This window comes from Hypomesus transpacificus, chromosome 6, assembly GCF_021917145.1.
Source record: "Hypomesus transpacificus isolate Combined female chromosome 6, fHypTra1, whole genome shotgun sequence".
Lineage (NCBI taxonomy): Eukaryota > Metazoa > Chordata > Actinopteri > Osmeriformes > Osmeridae > Hypomesus > Hypomesus transpacificus.
The window spans coordinates 13,951,447-13,978,673 of NC_061065.1; the positions used below are offsets into that span (position 1 = coordinate 13,951,447).

At 49.3% G+C, this 27,227-nt stretch overlaps 1 protein-coding gene across 1 annotated transcript in view; it reads left to right on the top strand.

The window, feature by feature from the left end:
* Window positions 1–27,227, top strand: part of col12a1b (collagen, type XII, alpha 1b) — a 61,534-nt gene that overhangs the window by 21,862 nt on the left and 12,445 nt on the right. The window contains 44 exon segments of the mRNA XM_047021088.1: window positions 421–550; window positions 1,800–1,945; window positions 2,720–2,849; window positions 2,993–3,129; window positions 4,100–4,229; window positions 5,017–5,156; window positions 5,296–5,428; window positions 5,555–5,575; window positions 6,196–6,335; window positions 8,214–8,343; window positions 8,700–8,848; window positions 8,959–9,088; window positions 9,450–9,598; window positions 9,851–9,980; window positions 10,151–10,290; window positions 10,558–10,687; window positions 10,808–10,947; window positions 11,546–11,675; window positions 11,993–12,132; window positions 12,263–12,392; window positions 12,605–12,744; window positions 12,955–13,084; window positions 13,313–13,452; window positions 13,980–14,109; window positions 14,227–14,324; window positions 14,326–14,367; window positions 14,480–14,609; window positions 15,783–15,925; window positions 16,916–17,045; window positions 17,233–17,375; window positions 18,210–18,339; window positions 19,034–19,153; window positions 19,403–19,549; window positions 19,681–19,797; window positions 20,775–20,927; window positions 21,033–21,107; window positions 21,858–21,997; window positions 22,180–22,303; window positions 22,451–22,594; window positions 22,733–22,897; window positions 23,063–23,101; window positions 23,209–23,347; window positions 24,807–24,949; window positions 25,483–25,592. Coding sequence (XP_046877044.1) covers window positions 421–550; window positions 1,800–1,945; window positions 2,720–2,849; window positions 2,993–3,129; window positions 4,100–4,229; window positions 5,017–5,156; window positions 5,296–5,428; window positions 5,555–5,575; window positions 6,196–6,335; window positions 8,214–8,343; window positions 8,700–8,848; window positions 8,959–9,088; window positions 9,450–9,598; window positions 9,851–9,980; window positions 10,151–10,290; window positions 10,558–10,687; window positions 10,808–10,947; window positions 11,546–11,675; window positions 11,993–12,132; window positions 12,263–12,392; window positions 12,605–12,744; window positions 12,955–13,084; window positions 13,313–13,452; window positions 13,980–14,109; window positions 14,227–14,324; window positions 14,326–14,367; window positions 14,480–14,609; window positions 15,783–15,925; window positions 16,916–17,045; window positions 17,233–17,375; window positions 18,210–18,339; window positions 19,034–19,153; window positions 19,403–19,549; window positions 19,681–19,797; window positions 20,775–20,927; window positions 21,033–21,107; window positions 21,858–21,997; window positions 22,180–22,303; window positions 22,451–22,594; window positions 22,733–22,897; window positions 23,063–23,101; window positions 23,209–23,347; window positions 24,807–24,949; window positions 25,483–25,592 — 5,577 coding nt within the window.

Below are 27,227 nucleotides of genomic sequence, written 5' to 3' on the forward strand. Positions count from 1 at the left end.
GCCTTGGTGGCCAGGGCCCCCCACTGGGAGATTGCATCATGGCCGGTGATGCGTTCTGCCTCATTGAAATTGCTCAAATTCTAATACAAAACGTATATATTCACACAAATGAATCGGATTTCACATTCGATTGCTTGATATGTGACTGGCTCCTTTGGGCCAATACTCTGACCTGGAGAGGGGAGTTAGTGTGCAGAAAGACGTTTGTTTCACTTTTGGGTCGTTGGAACATTCAATTTTGACCTGCTGTAATTCCAGCACCATCCCGTAACGAGTTTGTAACTCTTGGAGAGGCAGAGAGAGGACATCGGGTGGCTTTAGGTCACATTTGTCAGGCTTTGTAGTGAACTCCATGGCAACATTGGGATAGCCGTTTGTGTGTACGACATGTAACGCTATTGTCCTTTTCAATCCGCTCAGGTTATCGTCGATGGGACCGTGAACACCGTGGTCCTGGTCAAGCTGTCCGCTCTGACCGAGTACCTGGTCAATGTGTATTCCGTGGTCGGCGAGATGAGCAGCGAGCCACTGAAGGGAACCGAAACCACCTGTAAGTACCTCAGCTGCATGACCATATCCTCCACCTGCATCCTTTATTTCCCCCGTGATTTGTACTTTTACTGCTAATTCGCATAGGCTAAACCTTCAAATGATTTCCCTTCAAGGTATTCCAGACCATTCCGTTCAGTTATTGTAGAGCAAGGCACTGATACAGACGATTCAAATGAGTTTGCTCACAGCACAGGATAAACCCCAAGCCCCAAACCCCAAGGGGCAAGGATGAGGGTGGAATCAATGATCAAAAGAAACGTAAAATGGATAACAAACTGCTCTCGGCAATTCCACTGTTGTGGTAAATGGTTCAGGCCATTTGGAAATCAACAACAGCCCGGTGCTGCCATGCTCGTTACCCAGCTTAAAGCGCACGGATGGAACTTGTTTATTTGTTGTTTACTTGTTATTCTTAAATCACGCTGTTCACTAAACCGAGAATTGATTTCATGTGTCTTGATTAGCATCCGTGTTTTTCAAAATGTTGTTGCCAGTGTTGAATATATTTGTCTTATGATTAGGTCAATGGGATGGCCAAGCTGGGAAACTGGATTAAGAGAAAGGGCTTTAATGATGTTGAGAATGACTGAAGGTTCTGTCATTCTTGTCCTCATTAGTGTCTCCCAAGAAAAGGGACTCGAGTTATTACACTGTTAAGTACACGGCACTGAGTGCTTTCATTGCTCATTTGTATTTTAACATTGACTTTGTTCCGTTTTTTAATTTGTCAATTAAAACATTTTACAGTAAACTCTTAAGATTTTTCTCACCGTCATAAACAACACTTATTGTTGGGTCGTCCGCAAAGTAAACGCCGCCAGAAGCGTTAGATCACTGCGGTCTTCTTTGTGGTCATTTCTAAACTAACAATGGGCTAGGTCATCATGCTCCTGTGTGAAGAAGCCTTGTAACTCTCAGTGTGGCTCAGCCATAAACACAGCCTGGGTGTGGTGCGCTGCCACGGTAGACGTCCGTGGAGAGTCTGTGGAGCCTGATGTATGTTGCTGCTGAAAACCCTACCAACCTACAGAATCGAAAAGAATCAAATAGAAAGCTTCTCCAAAAGGCTAAAACGTCAGCAATTGCGCGCCACTTTTTTGGTACTGTTTACACCAACGACAAAAAAGATTTGGGGGAACATAAGACCTTGTTTGATTTCCGAATCATTTCCGAACGACAGCACACTTGATCGTTTGAGTTCCAGGTACCCTGTAACCTTTTTCTCCCTCCTTGCTCCCGCCCTCTAGTGCCCCTGGCTGCGGTGAAGAGCCTGACTGTGTATGATGCCACCATGACCACGTTCAGGGTGAGGTGGCAGCAAGTGGAGGGAGCCACAGGGTACATGCTGTTGTACAGCGCCATCAACGCTACTGTGCCCACCACGGAGAAAGAGGTGAGGGGAGCCATACCGTCGGCTTCACGACACGCACGCGCGCACGCACGCGCCCACACGCACGAGAACATAGTCCTCGCCACCCGCGCACACACACAGACAGACACACGCGCTCATGGAAGAGGTTAAATAGGACCTCCATTTGCGAGCTCAGCATTTCCACATCCAGTTTATAAGGTGGGCTAGCCAGGGCCTCGCTAGTGGTGCCTTACTCATTCCAGATGTCAATGTGATGATGTCTGCACAGAGCACAGGAAGTGGACTTTTACAGTGGTGTTCAGGCAAGGTCCACAAAAAACAGACCCTTTGGACACAGAGGGTAATGGGAAGGACTAGCTCATGTTGGCCCTGCACAAGTTATTTTGCCAATGAAGTCATTGAGATGATATTAACCAAACAGAATTTGAACAGATGCTATGTCTTTTAGAGCTGTAAGGCTTCTGTCGTGCTGGCCAGGCTGACTCCATAGGCTTTCTGAAAGGAAGTCCAAGTTGAGAAGCTCTTTTCTAGGACACTCTCAGGGATTGGTTGGGGATTAGTGAAGAACTCCAGGTGTTCAGAAATGTCCTGGTGACAAGTCCTGTCTTGCATTCCTGTTTCTCCCTCTTTCTCCGGCCTGGCTCTCTCTCTCTCTCTCTCTCTCTCTCTCTCTCTCTCTCTCTCTCTCTCTCTCTCTCTCTCTCTCTCTCTCTCTCTCTCTCTCTCTCTCTCTCTCTCTCTCTGTCTCTCTCTCTCTCTGTCTGTCCTTCCCTCCCTCTCTTCCCTGCTGTGCAGATTCGGGCTGGGGCAGATGCAAGTGATGTCCAGCTGCAACAGCTCGTTCCCAACACGGCGTACAGCCTCTCCCTGTTCGCCCTGCACGGCGAGGCGGCCAGCGACCCCCTCATGGACCAAGGAGTCACTCGTACGTTCCCCCCCACGCATGTCATGTATCGAGGGCTCATGTCTCACACTGTCAAGACTCAGCTAATCTCCCCTTCTCCTTCCGTCTTCCTCTCTTCTTGGCGCCTCCCGCGACGTTTCTGTGTAACTTTGTCGCTCCGTCAGTGCCGCCACCGCCGGCGGGTAAACTGAGGGTCACCGATGTCACCCACAGCACCTTGAAGCTCACCTGGGACGCCTCCCCCGGAAACGTCCGCAAGTACATCATCACCTACAAGCCTGACGAGGGGGAGCTCAAAGAGGTAACACTCGCGTCACCGCCTCTCCTCCTTCCTGTCCCTGTCATGGTCACTCACAACCTCCACGCAACACCATCCGTCCGTAACATATTTGTCGGTAGCAAAACGAATGGTTAGAAAAGTCTAGACAGACTACAGGAGCTGTTGTAGCCCGACCATTAAATATGTTGTGGTCGGGCTGGGACTTATGGGAAATGAAGGCTGCTGGGAGAAAAATGCCAGAGAGCAGCCACTATATCACAGCGCCGTCTTCAGTTAAATTTCACTTGGATCGGAGCGAGGGTCAAAGACAGGGAACGGCAGGCAGCACACATCCGAAGGTGTCTTCGTGGTCACCTGCAAGAAGACTCTAGAAGCAACTGATGGATAGGACAGAGGCCTCCTCTGGAAGCCCAGCTTCCTGGAGAACATCTGAAGTCAGCCTGTCTCCCAAGAAGACCTCTGCGGATTTATCTTATAAAGTCTTCAGGGTCCAGAGGATTTTCCTTCCCATATTGCTTTTAAAGAGCTTTTCCTGTGCTTCTCTTGAAGTCGAAGTGGAAAATAACCTGAAAGAGACTTTTTTCAACCACTTTTCTGCTGGAAGTTGTAACTTTTTCCTACCACCTAACACTCTCTGGAATTACAAATATATAAATATATATGTAAACGAATGACTTGTGCAAGTCTTTTCTTAGCACTGTTTTTTTTCCCCCCGGACAAATGGCTTTCCTCAAAGAGTGTGATGACTTCAAACTGAAATTCAGTTATTGAGAGAAGACATTTTTTCCACTGAGAGGTTTTAGTTAGGCTATTGTACAAAACTGTAAAGTTAAACACCATGGCAGTAAAACTAGCCATGCTAAGCAATAAACACTGCAACATTATTTTTAATTTTCCCTTTATACTGTATCTTTTATTTAAAAAAATCTCCAAGTCAAACACTTTTTATTGTAGTTTCATCTTGCTAAACTTTTCTTTTTTTACCCTGCAGGTTGATGTCAATGGTGACATCACAACACTAGACCTTGCCAGCCTAATCTCTCAAACTGAGTATGACCTGTCTGTCACACCAGTCTATGACGAAGGACCAGGGAACACCATGCGTGGACAAGCAATCACAGGTACACAACTACTCAGAACTAAACAGATTAGACAAGAGGATGGCAACATTTTCAGTGCTCGAGATACAGTGCTGAAGTAAACCCATTCACCTAATATGGAAGCCCGGAACTCCCAGTTTGCAATCTCAATATTCACAACAATGGATGTGCTTTGCACGCATTTCTTGTGAACTGTCCTAGATACAATATAGCTGTAATACTATATATCAAATTCCAACAATATAACTGGGCTTCTGCCTCTAACTGGGCTTCTGCCTCTAACTGGGCTTCTGCCTGTAACTGGGCTTCTGCCTCTAACTGGGCTTCAGCCTCTAACTGGGCTTCTGCCTCTAACTGGGCTTCTGCCTCTAACTGGGCTTCTGCCTGTAACTGGGCTTCTGCCTCTGACTGGGCTTCTGCCTCTTCTGAACCTCTCCGTCTGGATCGAGCCCAAACATGAGGGATCCGATCCCTCAGGGGATAAACTGCATTATTCTGCTGCAATTTGGCACGGGCCATGGCAAACCGTTTGTGTGTGTGTGCGTGTGCTTGTTTGTTTGTCTGTGTGTGTTCATGCATGTATGTGTGTGCTATCTGTCACCGCATGGGGCATCATCCATCAGGAATTAATCCCAGATGACTTGCGGAAATGTTGTTTTCGATACACGCTCCCTCACTCTGGCCAATACACGGCGAGACGAGCTCACATGGTGACCAGACTTCCTCTGATGACATGGCTTTGCCTCATCTCTCAGGACTTCCTCATAATCACCCCTCTCTGTCTCTCCTCTCCTATCCATGTGAACAGATGTGGTTCCGGCACCCAAAAACCTCAAGTTCTCGGAGGTGACGCAGACCTCGTTCCGGGCCACCTGGGAACACGGGGCCCCCGATGTGGCTCTGTATCGCATTGGCTGGACAAAGAAAGGAGAGACCAACTTCCAATATGTAAGTCCGGTCGAATCGGTGGCCTTTTGTCAACGCAGCAACACAAACACACACAAAAAAACGGATTATGCCGATTCACACTCGCATTCCTGTTTCTCCCTCTTTCTCCGGCCTGGTCTCTCTCTCTCTCATATTCCAGGCCATCCTGAACAGCGATGAAATAAGCCACGTCCTGGAGAACCTGGACCCAGACACGCTGTACGACGTCACCGTCACCGCCATCTACCCTGACGAATCGGAGAGTGAAGACTTGATGGGCAGCCAGCGCACGTGTAAGCCAGCCGCGCCACGCCCTCCCCTCCCTCGACACACATTTTAGTGTTTGACATTCACTCTGTCGCTCGCACACGCAGAGCAGAACTGGAATAACATGTTGTTCTCCCGACGTCTCTTTCCAGTGTCAAAGATGATTACACCGGGTAGGTTGTTTGAGAAGGACAAAAGACATTATCATTATAATGTCCTCGTTGATGATTATAATGGTAATGCGGACGGTAATGAAAGTGTCGATGGAAGCACACTTCATTTTGCCTCCCACCCATCCGCATGTGCATTTCCGTACCATAAAAGCTTCCGGCGCAAAAGTGTGACCATTGACAACCGACAGCCACCTCCCAAACTCCCATTGTCAACCATTTTGTCATCACGTCATTCATCATGTTGTGTCTCCATCCCTCACGTTGTAACATCCCTTCATCATCGTGTTGTTAACGACCTGTCTCCACCAGTCAGCCAGTGAATGGGATCATTTGCATGTGCATACACATATTGTTTCGGTCCATCTACACTGCTTCCCCTTCCGTTTTGTCACCGATGACATTATCACTGTGTCCTCACCTCATCATCCTAATCATCGCTTCATCCAGCTTCCTGACTCTGTGTGATTATGGGGGCAGGGTTGCGGCTGTCCCATGCCTTGTACCCCATGTAAAATCCCCACCCCCACCCCCACTATCCTCTGGCTTGGTCAAGTCACCTTGCATGAGGAAGTCATGGAACGATTTGTTCATTGGAAACGTGTGTGTTTGTGTGTCTCTAGCCCCCACTGGGCCGCCCCAGAACTTGCAGGTGTTCAACGCCACCACCACTACCCTGTCCGTGAAGTGGGACCACGCCCCGGGCCCTGTCCAAAACTACAAGCTCACCTACCAGCCTGTGGCCGGAGGCAAGACTCTCTCGGTAAGTTAAAGACGTCTCAAGCTACAGTCTCAAGCAGGGAATATGTTAGGGTTGTGATTTGGCTAGACTGTCCCTTTAACTGAGTCACTTGATGGAATTCGTCCAGTGTGTTAACAAGATGTGTTTATCAGCTGGTTGTCATGGCCAACCGGGCCACCCCTGCCATGAAAAATCTGCAGTTAAGCAAACACAGTAATCCTTTTAAAATCCTAACATGATTTCTTAAGACTTTATCATGTAATGTTTTTTACTTTTTTTTTTTTACTTTTTCTTCGCTTGTAATGTGCAGTGGTATTGTTCTCGCTCTCTGCCTGCCACCCCCCCCCCTTCCCCCACCTAATTTCTTGGAGCTGTTTGAGCTGGGAGTGGAGACATTAGTTATCACAGTAATGGTCTCTACTTTGGGGATTCCTCAGCAAGCCCAAGCTAGTTTAATAACCCTTTCATAACCGTTGTGATGTAACGGGGAATCTTACAATAATAAAAGAGAAGACAACCTCCCAAAATATCCCTTGTGCTGTGCTAGGGAGTATAAAAGCTGTTTCAAATTGGTTCAGTAGAAATGGTTGAATTGGTTTATAGTTCTCTTGAGAAAAGCATGTTGGATGTCCACGTTTCAGACAATCAGGGTTAGTAAGCTGTCGGTCTGCTCTGTCATCGTTAGTTCGACCTTTGGATTCTGACAGTCTGTCCTAAACATTTTTTTATTTATTCCTGGAGTATCTCGGCATAGCTGCCAAGACTACATTTCAAAATGGTTACTTGATTGTGATCAGGGATGAAATACCTTAAGAAAACATTGTCTTGGGATGATGTTGTTATATGTCCAAAATGTAGAGCACCAGTTACCATTTTTATTGTGTCTGTGAAAAGTTATGACAAGTGTTCTCCAAACAGTGTATCCTTTTCTGAAGCTGTGATCTCAAGACGACGCCACAGGAAAGGCCTGTCATCCTTTTGATTCACTCGTGACATGACGACTTCCAGCCGAGTGTGGAAAGCTGTCTTGACATCGCTGTCCATGACCTTGTTGATTTAAACAAATCTAGATATAAACTACATATCATATCTGTCCAGGAGATGACTGGGCACTGAACTGCCTCTTGGTGATAACAGCTTAAGAGGATAAGAAAGGATCAGCATAATGTCCTGTTGATGTGCTCCATTAAATAAACAGATTTGGGGTAGCACCACTTAAATGGGGTTTCATGGCTTGGCCTTTTTACTTTATGTGCTTCGTTTTTATTAAGCGCCGTGATACGTTTCATAAATTGGATCATAGACTGAAGCATTGCTGGTCTACGATGTCTGACGTCCCACAGGCCTACTTGGTCTTTTCAAACATTTTATTCACGAACAAAACTGTGTAAAAGGGCATTGTTCTCTCCTAGACGCCATCAAATGGCACTAGCCTTTGGGAGTTCTCTCACTATTGGACTGCCGCAGGAGCAGTGATAAAACATTGGCAGATTTAAGGAAATCCGGTAAGCTTGCTTCCATTTTTTTCCCCTCGGCACACCAGGAGGTAGCAGAAACCCTGTGCCTGCCTCCACCACTTAGAAAAAAGTCAAAACCTGACGCAGGAGCTCTGGGTTTACGTCTGTCATGTTTCAATGACTTCTCCCTGACTTTGCGGAGAAGACGCTTGTCCTTTTTACTTAGCTGGTGTGTTCAGACAGGTGTGTGTGTGTGTGTGTGGGGGGGGGGGGGGTTGTCCAAGCTGACAACAGCTCGTAACCGTCGAAGCCACTTTGCAGTACTAACAATTTATGCTCTTACTTTGAAGTAAGAGGTCCTTTGACTTCCCTAAAACAAAGTGGAGACTGATAGACTCTTGACACCTTAACCCCCCCCCCCCCCCCCCCGCCCCCCCGACAGACCCAGGTTGGAGGGAAGAAGAACAGTGTTCTTCTCCAGAAGCTCATCCCAGACACTCCCTACTCGGTTACCGTGGCAGCCGTCTACCCCAGTGGAGAGAGCAAAGACATCTCGGGCAGAGGAAAGACCAGTAAGTGGCCCCGATGACAGGATCTCTTGACACAAGACTTAGCCAAGGCCACAGCTGGCACCACACACGCTTAGTCAGTCACGGTCAATAGACTTCACCGAGTGGAGTTAGACCACCGTACTTGAACAGGCATTGTGACATTATTGCCAGGATATAGCATCCACTAGCACACATATTGTAGCATTCTAAATATGTCATGTCACATGACAGTCTCCAAAGCAATGTACAGCGCAGGGGGGATTTGAGCCTGTGACCCCACGATCATGTGCTCTACCACAGATCTACACCCAGCCCAGGCATAAAGAGTGAGTTCTCATTATCTGTGCAGCTAAACGGGTCTTGTTTGTGTTCTCCAGAGCCCCTGGGTGGAGTGAAGAACCTGCAGGTGCTCAACCCCACCATGACCACCCTGAACGTGCGCTGGGAGCCCGCCGAGGGCAAAGTCAAAGAGTACAAAGTCATCTACGTCCCTGCTGCTGGAGGAGCTGAGGCCATGGTAGGACTGGTAGGAGCACCGTCAGCTCCCTGTCTTCACTGGTAGTGTTGAGAGGCCAGGAAATCCATTTGATGGGTTTGGCTATTTCACATTTGTCTGTACTTTGTGTGATCCATCAGGAGCAAGTGTCTGGGAGCACCACCAACACAGTCCTGAAAGCTCTGCAGCCAGACACCCTCTACACTGTGTCCCTGGTGCCGGTGTACGCTGAAGGAGATGGCAAGCAGATGTCAGAGACCGGAAAGACCAGTAAGTCTGGCTGGCCTCTGGACTCCAGCATTCTCTCAACTTCTAACCACGGATCAATCCCGTTTGGCTCTTGTTCAGTTCATTTGATTGAGGTCCTATTTAGATAAGCAAATATCACTTTATATCAACTATATCTCGAGGGCCTTTCTTTTAATGACAACATACGGGTCATATTTTCAGTTGTTTCCTTTTGTGGCACTGAAAGGATCTCACTGAGAGCTTTCATTTAAAATATAATACTCGTATTCAACCCAACATGGTACTTAACCCCCTTTGGCTCCAATTCCTCAATATGCACAATGGTAAAGACCCTGGATTCTAGAAGAAAGACACAGACTAAAGTCCTATTTGTGTTCTCCAGAGCCCTTTGGTGGAGTGAAGAACCTGCAGGTGCTCAACCCCACCATGACCACCCTGAACGTGCGCTGGGAGCCCGCCGAGGGCAAAGTCAAAGAGTACAAAGTCATCTACGTCCCTGCTGCTGGAGGAGCTGAGGCCATGGTAGGACTGGTAGGAGCACCGTCAGCTCCCTGTCTTCACTGGTAGTGTTGAGAGGCCAGGAAATCCATGCATTATTTGATGGAAAGATGGGATTAGGGTGTACTTGTGGGTAATGGCCAGTGTGTAGTTGTGGGTCATGGCCAGTGTGTAGTTGTGGGTCATGGCCAGTGTGTAGTTGTGAGTCAGCTGTGTTGATGTCAATGACTTGCCACTGGCTGGCCATTTCATGGTGTCTGAATGTTGTGGGTTATAATCTTATAGGTTTCAGTGCCTGGGAGCACCACCAACACAGTCCTGAAAGCTCTGCAGCCAGACACCCTCTACACTGTGTCCCTGGTGCCGGTGTACGCAGAAGGAGATGGCAAGCAGATGTCAGAGAACGGAAAGACCAGTAAGTTTGTCTGGCTTCCCCGGACTCTGACATTCTCTCAGGCACCAACGAAAAACCTTCGCTAAAATACATGGAGGTCTTTTTTTCATTTGGACTTCGCCTCGAAAAGACCTATTGACCCAGAGGGCCAATGTATGGATCATAACACAATGAATTTTGTTGTGTTCCAGGACCGTTGGGTGGAGTGAAGAATCTAAAGGTGACCGACCCCACCATGACCTCCCTGAACGTGGCCTGGGACCCAGCTGATGGTGCTGTGCGTCAGTACAAGATCTTCTTTGTCCCGGCTGACGGCGGCACTGAGGAAATGGTGAGACTCACCTCTCGTCGTTTCTTCCTTTTATTTCTTCTTCCCACGCTCTCTCTCCCTCCTTCTCTCCTAACAGGTACATCTCTCTCTCTCTCTTTCTCTCTCTCTCTCTCTCTCTCTCTCTCTCTCTCTCTCTCTCTCTCTCTCTCTCTCTCTCTCTCTCTCTCTCTCTCTCTCTCTCTCAAATACTTTCCAGTCGTTCTTACTTGGAGTGATTGATCTGCACTAGGTTCTCTAAACAGAGTTTTCCTCCCTGCTGTTCAACAGGAGCAAGTTCCTGGAGGCACCACCACCATTGTCCTCAGGAACCTGAAGCCAAACACCCTCTACACTGTGAACGTGCTCCCTGTGTACCCGGCCAGGGAGGGCAAACGCCAGGCAGAGAATGGGAAGACATGTAAGTGTGTAGCGACAAAAAAACTGCCACAAACAGCTACATAGAGAACAGAGGAAACATCCGGAGAGATTTCAAACTGAAACCACCCGGCACGTTCCTTTTCTTTTTCTGCGTACCTAGTGCCTTTGGGGGGAGTCGGCAAACTGGAGGTGACCAACCCCACCATCACATCGCTGACCGTGAACTGGGATGCGGCTGACGGGAACGTCCAGGGCTACAAAGTGGTCTATGTTCCTGCCGCGGGCGGCCTGGAGATTGTGGTGAGAATCCGACCCGCGCCCCTCCTGTCTCCACACAACTCAACACCAACGTGGTGTGGTCACGCATGCTGGCTAGGTCACCCCCACTCGTAGCTCCACATGTATCCCAACAGCTCCCTGGTCCTCTGGGAAAACACTCCTCCACTGGCGTACACAGCTTGGCGTGTCGTCAACCCTGTTGTGGGAGCAGAACGCGGCGATGACAGGAAGTCTTGACAGGAATTTGGGGGGAGGGGGTGTTCAGCCTGGGTGGGTGCTAGCAGAGTGTGAACAGCTCTGTGATCACAACCGTGATGTAATTGTCGGTAGGGGCTTGGCTGGCAAACGTGTAATGCAATCCTTTAAGCATTACTTATCTGTTTGCAATTGCCGCGTTCACCGTGGCCTACGACATTGCTTTCACTCTCGATCGAACGACTCGTCAAAATAATCTCCCCTGAAGGTGGTGAAAGTCATTGGAGTGCTTGTTTTACATCGTTTTGCGCCTTGTTCCCCCCCCCCCCTCCTAGAGAGACTAGCAACCCTGCTGTTGCACATTTTGCACGGCCCCTTTCGTGGTTTTAGAAGGCTTGTTGCTCACACTGTCTCTCCTCTGTAGGAGCAAGTGTCAGAGAGCACCACCTCAACAGTCCTACAGAAGCTCCTACCAAACACGGTGTACAGTGTGTCTGTCATCCCAGTGTATGCGGAGGGGGATGGACCCATCTCCACTGACAACGGAAAGACAAGTAAGTCTCTATCATTTTTCATCATTAAAAAATACGTCCGACAACGTGGTTGATGACCAGTCGAAAATGTCAACAACTCAGGTCCACAACTCTCGACAAACTAGTCATTTTTGACAATATATATCCTTTGACCATGACTGTAGAGCAAAATAAGCATCATGCTAGTTAAGTAAAAATTATGTCGAACTGTATTGCTGTATGATTATTTTTATGTCCTAAAAACCCCCAAAACATGTCAACTGACTATGAATGTACACCATAGATTTACCATACAGGTGATGAAATGACAAGGCCCTTTGTGTCTCTGCTCCAATCAGAGCCCCTGGGCTTTGCCAAGAACCTGCAGGTTGTGGAGCCCACCACCAGCACTCTGAACGTGCGCTGGGACCCGGCGGAGGGCACCGTGCGCGAGTACATCGTCATCTGGGTCCCAGCTGCAGGAGGAGAACAGGATGTGGTAAGGCCGTCTCGCCAGCACCAGTCTCACCGCCCCAGAGAATGTCTGGTGTTCAGGATTTTTCCCCTAGACCAGGACACAGTCTGGAACCGGAGCGCTTTCTGAGGTCGTTTTGTTCTGTTCTGCCCAGGACCAGGTGAGCGGAACCACCACCACCATGGTTCTAAAGAACCTCGAGCCCAACACGGAGTACACGGTGACTGTGGTTCCAGTGTACCACGAGATGGAGGGCAAGTCCCAGTCCAAGAACGGAAAGACACGTGAGTTCCAACGGGTTCGGCGACTAAACAAAAAGCTCTTTCACTTATGCGGTCTAAAGTCTGTCTGCTTTCTGTCTACAGTGCTTGGTTAAGACAAAAAAACAACTTGTCGACTCAAAAGTCACGGACATCATTGCAGAAATGCTACCCACCCATATTCTTTGTCGTTTTCCGACTGGCAAAATGTCGTAACGTTGTCTTGTCCACCGCAGTGCCCATGGGTGGGGTGAAGAACCTGCAGGTCATCGACCCCACCATCAGCACCCTGACCGTGCGCTGGGAACCTGCCGTGGGCAACGTGCGCGAGTACAAGGTCTTCTACGCCGCCCAACCAGGAGGGGAGGAGCTGACGGTAGGACTCTGACAGCTATGATGCTAACTACCTGTGTACTACCCTACTGGAAAACCCTTTTTCTATGGGTGGGGCTTGCATTTGGAAGGGGCTTGCATTTTGTGTCAGTGAGTTGATCATGTAAAGTATTTAGACACACCCCTGGATGTTAGGACACAATCCGATTGGACCTTAGAACTCTGACAGAGCTCTGTCAATCTTCCCGAACAGGAAGTCGTGTCAGCAGGCACGACCAGTACCGTGCTGCGTAACCTGGACCCCAACACCGTCTACAACGTGTCGGTGGTGCCCATCTACCCCGACGTAGTGGGCATACGGGCATCCGAGAACGGGAAGACGAGTGAGTGATCTTAGATCCACGACACCCAAAACGACCTCACGGTGTTTGACGCATCCAGCGCGCTTCTATTTGCTCAAAGCGTACAACACAGTGAACTACAGAGAGCGCTCACTGCTCAAAACATGACGGACAGCTAGTCCTCAGCTGTACTCCCTAGACAAGTTATTAAAACCGAGGCTCGTTTGGGAGTGGGTTGGCGAGAGAGTGATATCATCGGTGCTTTTTCAGAGCCACTGGGTGGAGTGAAGAACCTGCAGGTGACCGACCCCACCACCAATTCCCTGAGAGTGCGCTGGGAGCCGGCCGAAGGGGACGTCAGGCAGTACAACGTCCTCTACGTCCCTGCTGCAGGCGGAGCAGAGTTGACGGTAGGCCTCCGTCTCTGCTCTCCGGCGCAGTTCAATAGATCTTTAGCACTCCTGAGGGACTCAGTCACGGCAGAGTTCAAAATCAAACACCAAAGGGCGTGGGTTTGGTTTGAACGTTGACGGGGGACAGAAAACATGATTTCATTACCCTACGTGCTAGCAATACCCCTGCCGCTAATTACTGGTGAGGACATTTCAGTGGTCTCTTGCCACTGGTAGGGAGTAGGTACATATCCCTAACTGTCCATCCCTAAACCTGGGCCTATGCTAACACCTAAAACACATTTGCCGGGTTTCCCAGATTCGTTAAGAAGCTCTCAACGCTAAGAACTTCTCAGGAGCGTTCTAAGAGTGTTCTTCAGAGCTCCTAAGAAGCTCTGAGCGTTAAGAGCTTCTTAACGAATCCGGGGAAACCCGGCCATTGACATTGACAATCCGCTAATGTACATGCCTGCACACGGGCATGTTGCCAGGGATCTGGTAGATCATAAATGAATGATAATGCTGTGTACACTCTTTTCAACCAGACCCAAGTCTCTGGGATGTCCACCAACACCGTTCTGAGGAGTCTGCAGCCAGACACAGAGTACAAGGTGACGGTGGTCCCCGTGTACGCGGACGTGGAAGGAAAGCGCCAGTCGGAAAATGGAAAGACGAGTAAGTGGCGAATCGGCATTCGGACGTGCAGAGCTCTGCGGGGACTCCTCTTGGTGTTCCCCTGTCACTGAATGACCTCCGCGCTGAGCTCATCTCCTCTCCCGTTCGTCCCGCCAGAGGCCTTGGGTGGGGTGAAGAACCTGAAGGTGACCGACCCCACCACCAGCTCCCTGAAGGTGCGCTGGGAGCCCGCCGAGGGCAACGTGCGCCAGTACCCGCCTCTTCTACGTGGTGTCCTCTGGCGGCGCGGAGGAAATGGTAAGACTGTCGTTGTGGTTGCTTCTCCTCCGGCTGGACTGTACCGTTCATTATAACCTGGGTCACGTCGGAATCCTGTATCCAGTAATGTGTCGTTCCTGTCCGGGCGCAGGAACAAGTGTCCGGGGGCACGACTAGCACCATCTTGAGGAATCTGTTGTCCAACACGCCCTACACGGTCACCGTGGTACCGGTCTACCCTGAGGGAGAAGGCCTGCGGCAGTCTGATAACGGAAAGACACGTACGTTTTTGGACAGCTGCCTCTGACTCCAATCCTCCCCTCAATGTTTTCATGTTTTCGTCTTTGATTTTGATGTTTTTTTTCTCTGGAGTTTGAAGTCCTATCTCAAAGTCTCAAACAGCCTTGTAGGAAGTGTCCCTCAGGTTAACATCAAACAAGAATTGAAGAAGCCTTCAAATCCAGTCCTTTAACCAGATAGACTTAACACAGCCTAGAGGATAGCTGGTTGCCCCGTGTCAGGGTGGTGTAATACCCTGTAGTGTGCCACGGTTTTCTTTGTGCTCAAACAGCTTGCCATGCCCAGTCAGCAGAAATCCATCTCAGGGAAGTTAATTGGAACGTTGTGATTCCAGCAGAGCATGTCAGTATTACAGAGCTGAGGGTGCATAATGATTCCATCGAAAGTTCCAGTTCTGTGCAACGCTGTGAAAAGGTTTGGAGGGACATTTTTATGTGAGCTTACTAATTCCTTGTCATTTCATCTGTGTAAGACACTCGTTTACTGACGTTGTTATCTGAAGTCCTGTGGTGATGCTGGACCAGATGAGCGGGTATATTTATGGCTGACCGATCTCCCTGAAGACACGTCATACACTCTAGGGCTCTGAAACATGGGGGCGTTTATAGTATAGAGTACGTCTCCTTCTCGTTTAGATAAAATAGACTTTGTAGCTTTTTTTCTCTCATGAAAAAGGTGGCTAAGCCTCATGCTACCTACTACATCTATCTTTATGGGGCATACATGCTGAATTCCAGAGGAATATGCACATCTGTTTCAGTTTAAAAAGGAAGTTAAGAGGCTTTTGCCTAAACCCGAAACGGTGCAGCTTCTCTTCACATAGACGCTATAAAAAAGAAAAAGAAAAATGGCATTGCCACAGGACACTATGCTTCCCTCAGCAGTTGTGAGGGGAAAATACCTAGACCTTTTCTAGTTTTTACTGAGCAGTTTCCCGCTGAAAAACACCTCAGCGGACGTCTGCCCTTAAACTTCCTCGTGTGGCATCTTCCCTCTCATTTTGAGCGGCGTGGGCCCGGAGTGAATTCCACAGTTGTCTCTGTTTTGTGTTGCAACTTCTCCCCCCCCCCCCCCCGGCTAAGTGTGGAGTGGAAACTGTACATAGCACTTGCACTTTCCCCTCTGACTTTCTCCTACCCTCCTTGACCCTACAGTTCCGCGCACGCCGCCCAAGAATATCCAGGTGTACAACCCCACCCCCAACAGCCTGAACGTGCGCTGGGAGCCCGCCTCGGGGCAGGTGCAGCAGTACCGGGTCATCTACGCCCCCTTGACCGGAGCCAAACCCGCCGAGTCGGTAAGTCACTTTCTCCGCTGTGAAATGGGGCCTGTCATTACACAATTTGAGCCCCCGGGCGGCTAGAGAACAAGAGTGAGGGGAGGAGGGGTCGTGTAGAGTCTCCTTCCTCCACTCACAGGAAACTCCCAGAGCAAAATGGAGGGAGCGTTTCTCTGAAGGCTCTCTCTCGGAAGGTTTCCTGTGATAGTCGTCTGCTCACATCGTAGTCCAGAAAGGTTGGTGTCAATTCACCCCCAAAACTAAAGACTTTCTGTCTCGAGATGAATATTTCTGGATGCCCCATTTTGCAAAAAAGGGCGGGAAATATGTCCGAGCACATCTGTGGGAAGCCTGGATGAAAGTCGGATTTGTTTGAAGTCCCGCGGCCTCAGATAAAGGTTAATGGGGCCCGCTCCAAAGATTACACATTCCATTTAGATGTAGGATCTTTCAGTTTGAGAACGGCAGGCTGTTTTAATACACGTGTCCTACACCTGCATGGCCTCTCCATGGCTCCTTTGGTCGCGACACAGCCAGTTCAGTCTGGAAACAAGCCTGATAGAAGGCTCTGGAGGCAGCTGTATTTACCATGATGTAATGACTCCCTCAATAAGTAAAAGGTTCTGGGTGTCGTGCTGATTGTGGTGATGCGGACACTGTAATCCCCGCTGCTGTTAGACACCGCATTGAGATTAAAGCCGAAAGTGTGTTCAGTAATAACAGCCGCATCGTAGCACTAACTGTTTACCAGTCGCCCATAACGGATGACTTTGTTTAACATTTAACCTCCTAAGGCTTTGTTAGTATTTCGTAGTTTTTTCGGCAACCCCATGCATCAAAAATGACACCGGTAAAGAGTAACAGTGAGCTCATTATGTACATTAGTAGTGCCAGATTGGTGTGTAATCCACAGAGGGTTCATTTGAATAGGGAGATTCTCTCGGGTTGTTTTGGTGATGTTTATGACCCCCCCCTTTCCACCCCCCCCCTCGTGACCCCTCTCAAAAGGTCCTGGTTCCTGGGAACATCAACAACGCATTCTTGGACTTGCTCATTCCGGACACCCCCTATTCCGTCAGCGTGCTGGCTCTGTATTCGGACGGGGAGGGGCACCCGGTGAAAGACAGCGGCAAAACCCGTGAGTGTCCCCATCGGATCACGTCCCTGCTTGGTTTTCACCCTCCGACTCGTGCAGTACACAGACCACCCCCCCCCCCCCCCCCCCCCCCCCCCCCCCCGCTCTTAGCTCTAGCAGGTCCGCTGCAGTAGATGTGTGTGTGGGTAACTGATGGGGGGGCGGTGTGGCGTCTGTGTGTGTGTTGCAGTGCCCCGTGGTGGCCCTCGGAACCTGCGTGTGTTCGATGCCACCACCAGCACCCTGACCATCGGCTGGGACCACGCGGAGGGCCCCGTGCAGCAGTATAAGATAGGCTACGCCCCCATGACAGGAGACCCCATCACTGAGTTTGTGAGTACACCACCTGATTGTCTGTGGCAAGACATCCCGAAAAACACCCCTCGATGGAGAGGTTAAATTGTTTGAAGGGTTCCTGTGTTTGCGTTTAGAAACAATGTACTCAACATGCTGACATTTCTGTATGACTGAGGTTTTGTAATATTCACATTGTTAGTGGAGCGCAAGGGAGGGAAGCTTAACCTGTCTCTTCCTTACAAAAGTTGTAAAATATACTCTATTGAAATACTTTCATGTTTATGTTATCGAGCAAAATTGCTAAAAAAGATTGCAAGTAGCAAAAACATTGACCTCCCACGGGCAACAAGTAATCCGGCGTATCAATGTTAACTCACATATCAGCTATGATGTTCAATGTGGCGTTCCAGCCAAGATCTTGAATGAAGTCATCCCGAAGTCTTAATGTGTTGTCATTCTTGTCTGAGTTGTGAGATTAATTCATGTCTCAGTTAAAGCCTCTGACACGGTGTTGCATTATGAATGGTCGTAAACACCGTGTTTCACCAATCGCGGAAGGCCAGCTGTTGTCCTTCACCAGAGCAAAGAGCCTGGGCACGAAGGTTTAGATTAGACTAGTTAAGAGAGAAAAATTAAGGCATGGCTCCGTGTTGACGTTTGGACAAATGGTCACCCACCGAGGCTATAACTCTGTGTGTGTGTGGGGTCACCGAGCATCCTCTTAACCGATCCTCATTGTCCTCTGAGTGATGAGTCACTACTCTGGGAGCTAGCATTAGCATGTAGCTTCCATCATCACTTCTTCCTGTGTGTGTTTGCGTGGGATACTTAATGACTGAGGGGAGCTCTCTCTGGTGCTTTGTCACACAGACCTTCGTCCCCGGGAACAGGAACAACGCCTTGCTCCCGAATCTGCTCCCAGACACCCCCTACAACATCACTGTGGAGGCCATCTACGCTGAGGGCCCGGGCGGTTCACTGAATGGAAACGGACGCACGGGTAATCAAACGTTTGGACCTGACCAGTTTGTTCTAGTGTACAATACTCTCCTTTGGAGACATTTCCCAGGCTAGGATAGCTGGAACGAACAATGGCAGTCTGCGCAATGGGAGGAGAAAAAAAGCTCACAATAGACATACAGTATGAATAATTGGGCCAACCAAACCAAAATTCATTTTGAAGAGTTTGGAGGTTTGGGAATACACAGTAGAAGGAGCGGCAGAGCTCTGTGACTGGCGAACATTAGTCTGAGTTACACAAACAAAAGAAACTTTTTGTCTTGGCTGGGAGAGTGCAGCTCCTGTTGCCAGGCGGTTTTTAGCTGGCCTCCTTCCAACCAAGGAGCCTGGAGCTACCGCAGCTACCCTCAGTGCCCGGCTCCCTCCGCAAGACCGTGGAAAAATAAACCCAATCGAAACATTTTGCATTACTCATAATAGCCTTGGTAAACACAGGCAGGAGGAGAAACAGCCACGGCAGCAAAAGCACACGAGCCGACTGAGGCGACGGCTGATGCCTGCTTTTTACTATGGGGGGTGTGGGGTGGGGGGGGGGGGGGGGGGGGGGGGGGGGGGGTGTGGGGGAGGGTGTGTGTGAGGCCTGGAAACAGGGTCATGCCCCTACATGTCATTACCGGCTAATTAGCGTGACTGATTGTGTGTTGACATGCGTTTCGCTCCGACCTTGGTTCCAGTGGGCCTGCTGGACCCCAGGAACCTGCGCGTCTCGGACGAGTGGTACACCCGCTTCCGTGTGGCCTGGGACGCCGTGCCCGCGCCTGTCCTCGGATACAGGCTGTCCTACCAGCCCGCAGGTTTGGAGATGTCCTGTCACTAACACCAGGCCACGTGTCTACCACTGTACAGGATTGTCTCGAACCCTGAATATATCTTCCTCTGAATAGCTCCATCAAGCTGAATCTCTCATCGTTTCTTCGTTTTTTTTTGTGTGTTCATATTTTAGAGGCATTTCTATAATTATTCATGGGAAATATCTCAACCACAATGCATTTATAGGAGCCTTATTCGAAAACCTATTGAATTTGTGTTGCTTGACTCTGCAGATAAGGACGAGAGCCTGGATGTGTTTGTGGGCGACGTGACGTCCTACACCCTGCAGAACCTGCTTCCAGGCACCCCCTACGATGTCAAGGTGACGGCCCAGTACACGGGCGGCACGAGCGGGGCTCTCATCGGACAGGGCACGACACGTACGTATCCCAACGAGCGAAGGAGGCGTGTCTCCTCTGTCCGCACGCCGTGTCCGCTCGAGTCGTCCGCCCGAGTCTGACATGGTCTCTCTCCGTGCTCTCTCCCCTTCGCCCCCCCCTTCCCCCCGCAGTCTACCTCAACGTGACCAACCTGGAGACGTACGACGTGGGCTTCGACAAGTTCTGCATCAAGTGGAATCCCCACAGGGCTGCCACGTCCTACAGGATCAAGCTCAACCCTCTGCTCGGTGAGTCCCCGTCTCCCACCTTCGAGTCCGTTTCACTGAGGGTCTCTCTGTCTTGACCAACCACAGTGGCTACCTGTGGAGGATCCAGCTACTGGCTCCTCTACTCCATCCGGCACATTCCTGTCAGAGAAGGTCCGCTGCACTGTTTATCCTTCTGTTAACACTTTTGAAGCAGGATGTGTGAGCTGGATGCTGTTTAAAAAGCGTTCGACCACCAAGCTTTTAATTGTGTCTCTGTCTGAAAGGATGACATCCTCCTAACTACCACGAGGCTTTGAATCCATCTGTTTCATATTGGCACACAGGCTCTGGGGAGCCCGTGAAAAAACAGGAGGCATTATCAGAGTATTTAAATACTGTCTGTGCTTGTCATTATTACTCATCCGGGCGGCGACAGGTTGCCAAGTGAAGTAGGCTCTTGCTTGTGTGAGAAGACAGCTGCTGTGGAAAAACTATCCCAGTAGATAAATAATCACAGGGGTTTGGGAGGACTGTAGGCAAACCTTTTCAAGAGCAGACAGCGCTTTGAAGTCAACAAATAAGGAAAATGTTTGTTCTCCAAGAGGAATTCAAACTGTGGTTTGCTGTTCTCACCAAAATTCCTCAGGAATTAGAATGCTAACAAAGCTAAGTCAAATGATATAGAGGCCAACTCAGGAGAAGAAGATGAAGAGATGAGTCAACCTTATAAGGCCACAGTCTTGGTTGTTGTGGTAAGCCTGACAAGAAGAGTCACATTTGGAAAATCTCAACATTTTCCCCAAACATTTCAAATTCAGTTACATGCAAAGCAGGATATTCTGGATGTCCTGGATCTCTTTTTCCAGAAGTCTCTTCGCTAGAAGTCTGTAAGTGTCCAGCTGCATGGCGTTACGATGGTGAAAGACTGACAAATCTCCGGAGCAGCAGACATGTTTACATTCGACCCCAAGCTCTCAGCTCACGTGTGATCTTCCCCCTTCCGTGTCCTTGTGTAGCCTCCAGCAAGGGCCAGCAGGAGATCACCATCACCGCAGCCCAGAGCCACTATTGCTTCGACGGCCTCTCGCCCGACGCCCTCTACAGTGCCACGGTGTTCGTCCAGACCCCCAACCTGGAGGGCCCCGGGGTCAGCATCAAGGAGAGAACACGTGAGTGTTTGTTTTCCAAGGCATGAGAAAGAGCTGTTGTGAATGTGTTAAGGTGCACAGATGTACTCGAGGGTAACTTTTCTGGTCTCTCTTCTTCCCCCTCAGTGGTCAAGCCTACCCCGTCCCCAACTACCCCACCAACTCCTCCTCCTCCTCCCACCATCCCCCCAGGATGGGCTGGTAAGCACCAATGTCACCAGTACTGTCTCCAACACGCCGGTTGATCCAGAGCACTATGACTGTCAGAGCTGTGCACTTTTTGACCCTTGATTATCCCAGATTATTTTTCTGACCCAAATTGTGTGTCACTTTGAATGAACGCATCTGCTAAATGCCCTCTAACACCTTTTAGCCGACCGAGTTTCACAGCTGCAATCTGACATCTAAATGGGTCTTAAATTACGAAGTCCGGCACCGTAATCCAAAAGAGCTCCAATAAACTACGCACTTGGCTAAAAGTCTGAAAAAGTTCAGTTCAGTGGGAGCACTTTTTATGCAATACTGACATAGGTGTTAAGAAAGGAAACGTAACTGTCTGTCTGCTAAACTTGTTTATGGACCTTGAACAAAGAGGAAGGAATGGAGGAGAGAGCTCAAAGCGTGCGGCGAGCACATAAGGCAGACATTATCCATCATTTTACCAACTTCTTTTTGTACTAGAGAAAGTCATTAAAGGCAGTTCTTTCCCAGTCCTTCTGGTGACCAAATGTTCCTCGTTTTCTTAGTATTTCCACCAAAAAAGTGTGATCAATTAAACCCGATAATTGCTATGTATAGCTCAATGATGTCATCTGGCAGACCTTTTTATTTGCGAGGATGCCAACCCTAATTACGAAGAGCCATTCAGTGTGTTGGTCTCGGTGTTGGGGCTCCGTTTTAGGGGGGGGGGGGGGGTGCACAGTGGTTCACTGGTTTGTTTTCCTGCTTCAGTGTGCAAAGGTGCCAAGGCAGACGTGGTGTTCGTCATCGACGGCTCGTGGAGCATCGGTGACGACAGCTTCAGCAAAGTGGTGCAGTTCGTCTTCAGCATGATTGGAGCTTTCGATGTCATCGGGCCCTCAGGAATGCAGGTCCGTGGTCGGGGAAAATAGAGGTTCAAAAAAACGACTTCAGATCATTCAAAGGGGCTATAAATTGTCGTTGACTTGGATAATTTTTGGTTTGAGTCCTAGATCTGCCTCGACAGAGGTGGTGCACTGTTAAATCACACCATAACTCCTTGTAATGCATGTGTCCTTGACTTTGGAAACAGGTGTCATTTGTGCAGTACAGTGATGACTCTCAGACAGAGTTCAGGCTGAACTCCTACCAGGACAAGGGCGACGCCCTCGCTGCGCTGCAGCTCATTCGCTACAAAGGAGGAAACACCAAAACGGGTGAGCCAATCGAAACTCTGAATTCAGGTCTCGCCTACAAGCTTTTGTTTAATCGATGACACCGAGCACGGAATGATTGCGTCTCGAAATTCACCTATCACACATCCAGTGCCATTGGTTGATTGGGTTTTCGTTGTCGTCAATCAGGTGTCGCCCTGAAGCATGTGTATGAGAAGGTGTTCGCCCCGAACAATGGCATGAGAAGGAACGTTCCCAAGGTGGTCGTCGCCATCACGGACGGTCGCTCGCAAGACGAGGTGAAGAAGAACGCCGCCAAGCTGCAGCACGCCGGTAAGCCACCCGACCTGTCCATCAAACACTCCGTTCCTCCCATCTCTCTGCAGGAGATGACATAGTTCGGCTAATGGGATGGCATTCGAGCAGCTATCACTGACACGTCCGTCCGCGGGTCGTGCGTTCTTCCCCCAGGGTACAGTGTGTTTGTGGTCGGAGTGGCTGATGTGGATTACGCCGAACTGCAGAACATTGGCAGCAAGCCAAGTGACAGACACATCTTCGTGGTGGATGACTTTGACGCCTTCGCCACCATCCAGGACAACCTGGTGACTTTCATCTGCGAAACCGCAACATCGAGTAAGTGCATTTTTGACGCATTCTCTCTTTCACCAAGAGACATATCTCTTTAGAACTCTAAAAGCGTCTTTTTTGATGATCTGTTTTTACTGAAACATATGTCTTCATAACCTTTAAGATTTTTTTTGTTGTATTTTCAAACATCTGTTATTTATTGTTCCGTAGCTTGTCCATTGATTTACCTGAATGGATTCACATCGCCAGGTAAGAACTCTTGCCAGATTCAACCTTGGGACCAGCCGCAGTGCATACTGACTGTAAACGTTGGAAGCATCAGGTATCTGACCCTGTTTTTGATCATGTGTGTGCAGGCTTCAGAATGCTGGAGGCATTTAACCTGACAGAGAAGACCTATGGCTCTATCCAGGGAGTGTCCATGGAGCCTGGCTCTTTCAACAGCTACACGGCCTACAGACTCCACAAGAACGCTTTCCTCAACCAGCCCACGACGTAAGTCGAAACCCCAAAGCAAAAAGATGAGCCAGTGTGTCCACGTTCATTCTCCATGAGATGTTCCAATTGCTTTCGGAGAAATCACTTTTCAATGTTTTCAAACCCAGTCAAGCACAGGGAACTGTTCAATCTGGCGGTCAACCGATAATCAGCACAGAGCTCCGGTCAATGGTATTAGTCTGTGACATGGCAGCATCTGCTGTATTTGAAATGGTGGCGCTATGCCGTGTGCTTCTGCCTTGGGCCCTGCTCTGTAGCTTTAAATGATGTGAGGAAGAAAGAGGAGGGGCTAACTGCCATGCTGCGGTCATTTGCAAGCCATGATGTCTCGCCGAAACCGAGCATTTGAGCTCTCATTTTCTAAAAGGCGAAGAAGAACACCCAGGGCTTGGTTTACACCTATTGACATTTCTAGCCACTGGGGGACCAAAGGCAGGCTAGGGGAACTCATATTAATGTTAAATAACCTCCTAAAGTGAAGTTTTCATGTCATGGGACCTTTAATTAGCAGTCTGGAACCCTGAGGATTGAAATCACCTCAGCCAAAAGGCTTTCCCAATAGCTGTCACAAACTATGGGATCAACCTCTAATGAATGAAAGTGTACGAGGCTCTGACCAAGCTAGTTCAGCTAGCCAGAGTCGCTGTTTCTCTTTTCCTTTTTTAGAGTGCGTAATAAATTGTCTGCTTGCCAATACTTACAAGATGACGTTCATTTGCATATGTGAAAAGCCTGTATCTGCTCTGCTGTTGGGTGGTAATAGACTGAAGGTCTGTTTAATTGCAGAATAAGCCCTGTCTAAACCTACTGTAAATTCATGCTTAATGACAGTCATTAAAATATCCTCAGGCAACTGTGCTGAACGACATCAATTGCCAGCCCGACTTAGACAAGCATGATTAGTTTATTTCTGTATACTTACTTTAAATTGGGTTACTGTCTGAATGAAACCATGGCAGCTGGGGTACACATGTCTAGTGAAAGAATGACTGAAAATGGTCTCGGTTTTCTAGAGTTGACTGCAGTATTTTACTGCTCTGGGTGCCACAGGGCTGAGCAGGTGTGTGTTGCAGCCAAGCGCTCACTAGAGCCCCTGTTGTTGAGAAGGTCAGCGATGTCAGGTGCATAGAAGTTGGGGATTGACTAAATCCTAAACGCACTCCCAAAAGAGTCCCTCCGGGGTAGTTAACACAGTGCATAAAGGCGGAGCTTTAACATCGCCCATCGGTAGTTTCATACGGGGAGCCGTGGAGCAGTTAACATGAAAGGTCTTGCTCTGCTCTGCTTCGCAAAGAGACTCTCTCCCCTTCAAAGTAGGTCAATGGATTTACAATGTCCTGTCGTAAGTTACGTTTGGGGTGAGAAACCAGCCGATCGAGACAGGGCGCAGGCCTCGTGGGGCCATCGTTCCACATGACTTATTTGTGGGGGGGGGTTGGTTCTGCCGTTGGAACAGGGAGATCCACCCAGACGGGCTACCTCACTCCTACACCATCATCATGATGTTCCGCCTGCTGCCAGACACGCCCAGCGAGGCCTTCGACATCTGGCAGGTGTCGAGCAAGGACCATAAACCCGAGACTGGTGTCACCATCAATCGTAAGGCATACTCCTCTGTTTATGTGTGTGTGAGTCCATGTGTAGCGAAAAATGTCATTTTAATCGGTAGACACTGGGAGGGGGGGGGGGGGCGGGCTGGATGGGGTTAGAAGTCATGTCAAGCAGCTGTGTCCCTTTTGTGCAGAAATCATTTCAAGTGAATAGCCTCCTAACAGGATCCAGAGCCCTGGAGGGAGGGCTGCTTTGGCCTTCATCAGTGTAACCACAGTCCCTCCTCCAGCCCCGGCATCCTGCCTTCAACTAGCTTCAGCTGGGGGCCTCACAACGCCTCATTGCCCTGCCTGTGTTTTGTGGAGCAGCTTTCACAAAGCATAACTACTTGGGCCCCCTCCATGAGCACCACCACCCCCCACACACACACACACAAACACACACACAAACACACACGAACAGCGAAGACGCAAGTCCTGTTTCTACTTTAGATACTTATTACTAATGCAATGTCGGAGGGAAGTGTCTGAACCCTGCCACTCTCAATCTCTCTCTCTCTTCGTGTTTTCCTCTCTTCTCAGCTGGAAGCCAAACGGTATCGTTCTATAACAAGGACACACGTGGTGAGATCCAGAGGGTCACGTTTGACAGCGACCCTGTGAAGAGGATCTTCCATGGAAGCTTCCACAAGGTAAATATGGCCCTAAATGGAGGGATGGTGGCATGGATGGATCGCAGAATGTTCTGGAAGAACTTTGGCAGGTGAAGGTGTGGCACATCCATCACATCTGGCTCCAATGTTCTCACTTGATGTCCCGAGGATATATAGATCCCAGGGAAAATACCTGGCATTCCAAATGTGTTGTACATTACAGAAGGTGCGCTTTGCGACGCCGCTTCGGACATGTGCTCTGCAGAGAGTTCTGTTGGCACATGCAACAGATGGTCTCTGACTGCTGTAAAAGACTGTTACAGTACTGTACGCTGGGCTCCAGTAAGTGGGGATCGGGGTTATTGGTGAAAGAGAGAGAAGGAACGTTTGGTCTTTTGTGCAAATCAAGACCCATTATCACTGCCATTGAAGGAGTGTTAGAAGTTGTGGTCCATGGTTGGATGCACTTGGAAGCACCGTTGGTTCAAGTCTGATGGAGGTTCAGTTACCTCATCTAGGTTCCTAGATCAGCTGCTTCAGCACTCGAGTACACCAGTATGGTACTCTTTCACAAGAATATATAAGTTATTTTGGGGGAGGCCAATAAATATGTACTGCTGTCGCTCGTTGGAGCGCTTGTCTGGAAATATTGGGTCAGTCGTCAAGCTGTTAAAAAATGACATCAGACAGGCAGCCGGATGCCAATCTCGGGAAGGTGTCCCTCCCTTCGTCTGTCTTTATCTCTCTCCCCCCCTCTGTCTCTCCAACTCTCCCTTGTTATCTCTCTCTATTTGACCCCCATCTCTCTCTTGCAATCTCTTCCTGTCTCACTCTCTTTCTCTTTCTTTCTTTCTTTCTTTCTCTTTCTTTCTTTCTTCTCTCTCTCTCTCTCTCTCTCTCTCTCTCTCTCTCTCTCTCTCTCTCTCTCTCTCTCTCTCTCTTTCTCTCTCTCTTCCTCTCTCTCTCCCTCCCTCCCTCCCTCCCTCCCATAAAAGCCCTCCTTCTCCTTCGTCCCTCTCATGGCTCTATTCCCTCCTGTCCTCCCACCCTCCGCCTCTTTCTCCTCCTCCCCTCCATTCCTCCCCTTGGCTTCGCTGCACTTCTGCTGTCTGGATCAGAGCCTTGTCTCTCCCCTGTAGCCTCTGGTAGCTGACCGCAGGGGAATTCACTCTGTTGCCTTAGTAGCAGTGACTCTGTTTTGCGGTTTACCTCCCAGCGTGGTTGGATGTACCGATATGGACCTGGGTGAGATTTTGAGTTCACGCCAGATCAAATGGATTCTGGCGACAGACCATAGCTCCTGGCAGGGCCTCTGAGTCATGTCACCTCTCCCCAATGGTTCTCGACAAGCGGCGTGATCTCTACCATTCCTGAATGGGGGATAGAACGTCGGTCACGCATCTCACTGTGACACACACTAATGGAACACGATGGATTCCCCCCCCACACACGCCTTGTAAACTAGCCATTTTTACAAAAAGCGTCAAGGTCGACAGTTTTAGTGCTGTTCTGGCAGAGGCAGGGGTTTTCTCTGTGAAACCAACTCCTTTCTACCAGTATCGAACACAAAGCCACATCTTCTTTGGCCAAAACTCTCACTCTCTATTTTGATTGGTGTGGCCGTTTATTGTTTTAGCCATCCCTGGCAGCACAATGAAAGTGGTATGTGGTGAG